The sequence below is a fragment of the Acyrthosiphon pisum genome, unplaced genomic scaffold (genome assembly GCF_005508785.2).
Source record: "Acyrthosiphon pisum isolate AL4f unplaced genomic scaffold, pea_aphid_22Mar2018_4r6ur Scaffold_21836;HRSCAF=25019, whole genome shotgun sequence".
Taxonomy (NCBI): Eukaryota; Metazoa; Arthropoda; class Insecta; order Hemiptera; family Aphididae; genus Acyrthosiphon; species Acyrthosiphon pisum.
In genome coordinates, this window is record NW_021771344.1 from 13,086 (window position 1) to 21,016 (window position 7,931).

Genomic DNA, 7,931 nt, shown 5'->3' on the forward strand with positions numbered 1-7,931 from the left:
TACATCCAGGTATACATAGGTACTTTACCTACAGTGTGAATAATATATATTATATATCATGAAAAATAATAAATAAAAATGACACTACAATATATTTGATAGTTTTAAAATGTTATGCTTTATTGTTATTGAATTTAATATGATAACAAAATATAATTATCATCAATATTATTGTTGTGGTGATGTGATAGCTGTAGCACTGTAGGAAGTAGATTTTTTTATATTAAATGGAGCCTGGATTAAAGCATTTTTTTATGTATTTTTCCGCATCATTGGTGGCACCATCATAATTAAATTTTTTTATAGTTTTGATTGAACCTGTAAGAAAAAATGTATAATAGTCTGAATACAAAAAATCAAAATAAACTATAAATTGGAAAATTTAAAAATTTAATATTTCAAATCAAATTAAAGTTAAGTTAATGATGAAATCAAAATAGTTTAACTGAACCACTTTTAATTTATTAATTTGTTAAGCCCCAGCGTTGGTGTTAATTATATAAAATATATCATACATTTTTATCAATAACTGAATTCAAGACTAGCTTAGAGGGGACAATTAATTTACAAGTGTTTAATAAACTATACCTATATAACTTCATGAACATTTTATAATTTTGACAACAGCCATTATCTGTTTATATTTTAGCCTAATGATGCAGTTAAAGACAACTGTTAAAAAATTGTGAAATAACCCATTTATATAGTTCACTTAATGTTCTATAGTTAGAAAATGTTTTCATATACATTAATATCAATTTTGAATTTGTTACTTATATAATAATAATACTCCTGGATATTGCAACAAAGAGAGAAAAGGCAAAAGAATTATTTAATTATATAATAAAACTATTACAACAGATATAGGTATTATTATATAATATTTTATATATTACATTAATTAAATTCTTTGAGTCTTGTAGATCTGCACTATTCGGTAAATTAAATGAAATATTATATAACACATGTAGTAGATGTTTATATTATATAGTTAAGAAAATATAACATTTATAAAAAATAATGATTAACATAATTATATTATAACTCCCATAAAAAAGTTTTAGACCATACTTACTAAAAATTAGCTTTGAAATAATAAGATTGCAAAACATTTTTTTTTTTTGTTTGCACGGCCATTAAATTAATAATATTTTAACAGTTCATCAGTGAATAATAGATGCATAACTCGTTTAACATAAATTTGTATAGTTTTGCCACCTAATCTGACTAGTTTATTTGTCTGTAACAAAATAAAAAAAAAATATAAATATTTAATATTGTATAAAAAAAACAATTTAATACTGTTAATTATATTTTAAAAACCACAATACAAACAAATTACCATTAATTTGTGATATGTTTTATCTGCTGCTAGTTGTTCTTCAATATCATTCAAAGTATTCACGTCGTTAATAGGAAAAATAGATTTGAGATTTGTGTAATTATCAGCTTCACCATCTTCATGAATTAGGTTTGAGCTTTGTGACAATTTGGAACTTCTTTCAATCATCAAATCAAATTTTTCATTTAAATTCCTGATACTGTGTTTCATAATTATTAAATTATGGGATACCATATCCTTAAACTGATCATCTGTAATCATAATATTAACTTTGAATTAGATTTAATATTATTGTATTAGAAATATATAATGAGTTGCATTTATTTTATAAATGGTAATTAAATTAAAATATATCCGTACAATTAATAAATACTAAATTAACCAGAACTTATTCAGACTAATCAGAGTACACTATATACTTTCAATTATTTTAAAATCTAACTATTATCAGTATTTAAAAATAAATAATAATCATTAAATTACCTAGTAAATACCTGTTATAACCTTTGATTTTTTAGTGTCAGAGGTTAGATAACACATAGAAGATTTTATCAATAATTAATAGCCAATTTTTTTCTGAATTCAGCTAGGGATACCAAAACCTCAAAATCATAAATTTGGCACATGGGAGGTTTGTTCTCGCGAACGACGATATGTAAGAACACGCATAATTATTATTCCTAATTATTAATTTGTTACAATTTATTTATTAATCTTACAAATAGTTCATAAATCACAATAGTTGAATTTAGTAATGACAGTGGCGACTTGTGATAGAGGCACATAGCCCCACCCAACATTTTGAATTAAAAGAACTTTAATTAAATTGAAACATCAGATATTTCTAAAAATTATTATTCGATATATTTGAAATTATCGGGAGGAGAGGGGGATGCTATCAGATACAAAGTTTCATGTGGTTAATTGTAAAATACAATTATTAATATTTGTTCATATGCGGCGGGCACAATTTATTGGATTATGCTTAAGTTCTATTTTTATTTGAAGATATCATCACCTGTCTTTGGTCTTATTAATTTTACACGCAATTATGTTCAAATACAAAAACCATAAATTATACCATACACACATTATTATACTATTTATACTATTCAGTATTCAAATACTATTTTATTTTTATTTATTGTTTAAAGGATACAAGCATATTTTATTTAATATTATCATCAGTTAATAAAATATATAATGGTTATTTTAAAATCATTAGGAATTGGGGAAGGATAAAATATGTGTACCCCATATCCTGTGAACCCCTCAAGCTAGGCTTTATACTTTATAGTGAAACAAAAATCAAAGCATATAAAAACTTACTACAAGTTGAATGTGTGCTGCTGCTTTCTTTTGGCTTAAATAATTGCTTTTTTACAAAATGTCCTTTAAAAATATACAATAAACAATTTTAAATTATTAATTCAAGTGTAGTTATAAGTTGAGCTTACTTACCAGGCATATTTGACAAGTTGTACTTAGAGTTTTTGGGAGAATAATCTGTTAACAAAAAAAATCTAATTAAAATTAAAATGAAGTTAGAACTCTCAAAATTATTAAAGTCAAAAATCTTGTAGGTTCAAAATAAAATAAACAGCATTTTAATATTTTTTAAATATCCAAAACTTATTAAAAATGCTTATCTACTATTTAAGTAAAAAGATTAAAAAATTGAGTATTTTTAAAATGTAATATTGTAATACAATGTTATTATAAGAAATATATAGTTAAATATTATGTATATTATATATAAACAATTCTGAGCAGATACCTAACAATTTTCTTGGTGTATTTAAGAGGACACTACCCATACATTGTTTCTGTCTCACACACGTACCATATAACACGCTAGTTTCAATAGTGTGCTGGTAATTCTGATATTAGAGTGAATGGACCTATTATCAAACTTTTATGTAAAAACATTATCTATATGCTAAACGGTTTTTTCAATATTTTAATTCTCAAGCAAGAAATGGGAATGTAAAATAGGAATATCTGACTTTAAAATTAAAATACCGAATAAAAGCTGAAGCTTAAGCACAGAATGTTTTTACCTAAAAGTTTGATAATAGGTAAATTCACTCAAATATAAAAACTAACAGCACACTATTGAACGACAATTTGCCATGTAGTACATGTATAAGATGGAGACAACAAATGCTTGGTTAGCATCCACTTAATGAGTATAATGATTTTTCAGATGGCTGGCTAATGGCTTTTCATAAACCATACTTGATCACTTACAGTTATGTGAAGAACACTGAACATGTATCATTATATCGTAACCTAATAATGTAATAACTATTATATAGTTTGAAAATAAGCACATAACATAGAAATTAAGCAAATTATATTAATCTTAAGTGTTTACGTTTTTGAGATGACATAAACAGGTTTGGAGAATAATCATTGAAGCTTATTTTAGTTGGAGTCTTCTTAATTAGAGAAACGCCATCTATAGTTGATGACAACACAATAAAAATATAACATTTAATCCAAATTATTAAAAATTTAAAAAATATTATACTTACATTTTTGGGACAATGTTGTTTTAGGTGACATTATAATATGGTAATAAAATAATAAAATAATTTATTCAGCAATAATTGTTTGAAACAGAAGATGTATACATATTTGTGATTAAATTGCTTCGCCCAACACTTAGGATAAGTTCCTTGTTTTGATGGGTGAGAGTCTCTAAGAGAATAAAAGAAAAATTAATTAATTAAATGAACAAATATAATAGGAAAATAAATAATGAAGAATATAATGATAAATACAATTGCCACTAGTAGTTATAGAAAAACAAAAGAAGAAAAAAAATATTATATGAGCAAAGTAGTATAGTATATAACGAGGTATAATAGTATAATACAAAATAAATAATTTTACAATATAGATAAAATACAATCATATAGCTTGTTCATTGTGTAATAACCATCTCTTTATAAGAAACTTAAATTTTTTAAATTTATCACAATTTGTTATAATAGGAGGGAGCCTTTCATAAAGTCTCAAGCCCATTATGAGATAGCTGTTATAATATTTAGATGTGTTTATTTTGGGAAATATTAGATTTTCAGATCTTGTATTATGATTATGTGTGGCTATTTGTGCTAGGTTATTTTTAAAGAGGTAGAATAAAGTTTTTTTATGGTATAGTTTTTTTAATGGATAGTAGTTTAGTGTCTGAGTATTATTGTTTAGTCGGTCGAAGTCTAGGTTTGTGAAATATAATTTTTAAAGTGGTGTTTTGGCAATATTTTCATAGTTTTGCAGCTTAGGAGATGACATTGTATCTGAAGCTGCAATATATTTCCAAGAAACTATTTTAAAAAAATTACATTTTATACAAAACAATGTTATCATATCTGATAAATTACAAATATAACTTACATTTTTGAGATGATGATGCTCTTTTAGGAGATTTTTCAACCTGCTTAGGATACAATACTGTTTCTGGTACATGTGGAGATAAAACTGTTCAAAATAATTAAATTTTATATAAGTAATACTAATATATTGTTATAAATTATAAATAAAGAAAATTAGATGCTTACATTTTTGAGACGATGATCCTTTTTATAGGAGATTTTCCAACTGAAAGGTTTTTAGAAGTTGTTTTAACAGCTAAAAAAATATTTTTTAAATTTTATAATCTATCCAGTTCAAATCATAAAATTAAATATCAACTACTCAACGCATTAATTCATAAATCATAATTAAATATTATTCAAAATTCTTAAAACAAAAAATGCATAAATTTAACATTATTAAAGAATAATAATATAAAAGTTTAAATAGTGCAAAGATTCTACCTATAATATTATATAGGTACTATAATTTCAAAATGTAATCGAATGAATATAGTTATGATCAAAATCAATAAGTAAATAAGAAAAAATGTTAAAAACTATAATGTATAAAAAGAAATTTTTTTAAATATATTAAATAATACACATTAAATAACTCACATTTCTTAGACCTTTTATTTGGTGACTGGCTGATGATTGTTCTTTCATCATTATTATCTATTAAAACATCAATAAGTTAATTTAAGTTACAATAAATGCAGGTATTAATCAAATTAATTATTATGTATTCTTTATTACTTACCAGACTCGTAATTCGGCATCTCATAATGCATATTATCTGAATCATCAGTATCATCACCTGAAAGAGTAAGTTTTAATTATAATTGTATAGCCAATATAAACATAGTACTCAGTAGACTACATAGATACCTAGATAATAAATAATGTACAAGTTATACCTGGTTTACCATGATTTGTATTTTTAATACTATTCAATTTTCGTTTTGACACTTGTACATCATTTTCAGAAGAAGATTAATCGGAAGTAAAAACAGCTTTCTTGCATTTATGGAATGCTTCAGAATAAGATTCTTGAAACAAAATATATAGTTGAAATAAATAATAATTATAATAGTTTATACAATCAGACAATCAGTATTGAAAAGAGTATTTTGTATTTTCATAAATTTAAATAATTGATTATAATAATATAGTTATCTGCTATACTAATAATTATTACTGTATTACCAATACAATATATTATTTCAAATTTAAACACTTTATACAACATTCAGTGGTGCAACAAGCGGGGGTGTTGGGTCTTGGGTGGTACTTACCTAGGGCACCAGACATATTTGGGGGCACCATTTGATGTGTTTGTGATGTCGGTATTAATTTTATTATAACATAAATTCCCTACATAAAATATCAACATTTGAATAAATATGGACTATAGTAATATTTAAGGTACATATGTCTTGTAAAAATTATGAAAATAGTATTAATATAATAATAAATAATTATTTCTGAAGTCTAAAGTATTCAACAATAAATTGAGTATTGACATTATACAGGTGATCTGACGAAAAAAAAAATTATGCTACTTAAATGTACGACAACAATTGTGAAAATTATATGATAAATAAATAATTTGAAAAATATACTCATGTCAGGAAATTCCCAAAAATAATATTTTTAAAAAAGTTACTGCGTTCTAGATTAATTTACTCAAAAAAATATTGATATTTTAAAATATTCTTAAAATTAACTACGTAATATTTTACCATCAATGTTCTTATAATCAGCTAAGATTTACAAGTTGGCTATTTTCAATTTTTCCAAACAAATTTAAAATTTTTTATTTTAGTACCTAATGAAAATAAAAATATTTTTTTTATAAGTTAGGTACTATAAATTATATATATAAACACATTTTAAAATATTGATTAAAACAAAAGTTGTTCTGTCGGGCCTTCCTGTTACACCCTGTACATAATTTAAAATTACTATAGTAAGTGCATCACATTATGATATTTTAAGTCCAACCTTAATTTATCTCGCATTGCCTATAACAGTTACATCAGCTGAAAGATTTTGACAGAGGAGCCAAGTTTTAAAATGTACTTTTTTAAATTTGTATATTTGGTTACTATAACTATAATAATTGTATAATGCAAATAATACGTTGTATGGCATCATGTAATTTTAGTTATTACTAGGGCACCATAAGGTGTAGTTGCGGCACTGACAACGTTACAACAATATTTTATAATAATATTAGGTAGTACTAATGCGAAAACTTACCGATGTTTGATAACATAGCACGTGCTTTAAACCAACTAAAAGCTTATTTATTGGGGTCACTTTGGCTTTCAACGCATTTTCTTGTGTTATCATTTGGCCACGCACATTTATACTTGGTAACCCCCTTACTAGGCACCACTTCCACGGAATTGTCTTCCATAAAATTTACTATCGACCACATTATAAAATTACGTAGGTAAAATTATAAAATAATCACAATAATCGGTTGCAGACTGTCAATGAGTACGGTGCAAGAAGTGTACTTCTTATGGACGTGTGTAACAACAACACTGTCAACTAACAACTCGCAGGCAACGGCACAGAAAACATGATTAAACAAAACTGAAAACTCAAAGTAACGACTATAACGACTGTTGAAATGCGAGTAGTGGCAGTAGTGCAATGATTGTTCAAATGAATGAAAATATCATGATAAAATTTAAACTGATATTCCATGGGCATTAAGCTAAGATAAATAGAAATAATTTATGAAATATTTCAAGTTACAAATTTAATATACATTAAGCCTACTAATTAGATATTAGTATAATGCTATAATGTATTAATAAATTAAAAAATATCTTAGGAATATTTTATTGAAACAATTGTTTGAAATATATGAAGTAATATAAAGCAGGAATATCAAAAAATATATATATAATTGAATATAAATTTTCATTTATCATATTAAGGATCCCGGTGCCAGTTTTTCAAATTTTCCACAATTCTATAAAATTTCAAAATTAAATTTTATATTTTAGTTGCTACCTCAATTATAAGAATTTTCCACTAATCTACTACCCGATAACTATTTAGAGGTGGTTGATAGGGTGTATTATATTGAAAAAAATTACTTTACGGGAATAACTCTCAAGCTTTATAGAATTGTTGGATTTTGATGAGTATTTTTTTATTTGAAAGAAGAAGACTTCCAGTGATTTTGACCTTAAAAACACAGGTTAGAG

General features: G+C 24.7%; 1 protein-coding gene across 1 annotated transcript; it reads right to left on the reverse strand.

The window, feature by feature from the left end:
* Positions 1 to 1,089: 1,089 nt before the first annotated feature.
* Positions 1,090 to 3,994, reverse strand: LOC103307632. Its single transcript, XM_008183687.2, has 6 exons — positions 3,880 to 3,994; positions 3,720 to 3,803; positions 2,804 to 2,848; positions 2,672 to 2,734; positions 1,343 to 1,593; positions 1,090 to 1,240 (listed from the first exon to the last, which is right to left on the reverse strand). The coding sequence occupies exons 1-6, from the start codon at positions 3,908 to 3,910 to the stop codon at positions 1,142 to 1,144; spliced, it is 573 nt and encodes a 190-aa protein (XP_008181909.1). The 5' UTR covers positions 3,911 to 3,994; the 3' UTR covers positions 1,090 to 1,141.
* Positions 3,995 to 7,931: the final 3,937 nt, after the last annotated feature.

Coding starts and splice junctions, on each gene's coding strand:
- LOC103307632 (XM_008183687.2), bottom strand. CDS start 3,910: ATGTCACCTAAAACAACATTGTCCCAAAAAT. Junction 1,594..2,671: donor CAGCACACATTCAACTTGTA/GTAAGTTTTTAT, acceptor TTATGATTACAG/ATGATCAGTTTAAGGATATG. Junction 1,241..1,342: donor AAACATATCACAAATTAATG/GTAATTTGTTTG, acceptor ATTTTGTTACAG/ACAAATAAACTAGTCAGATT.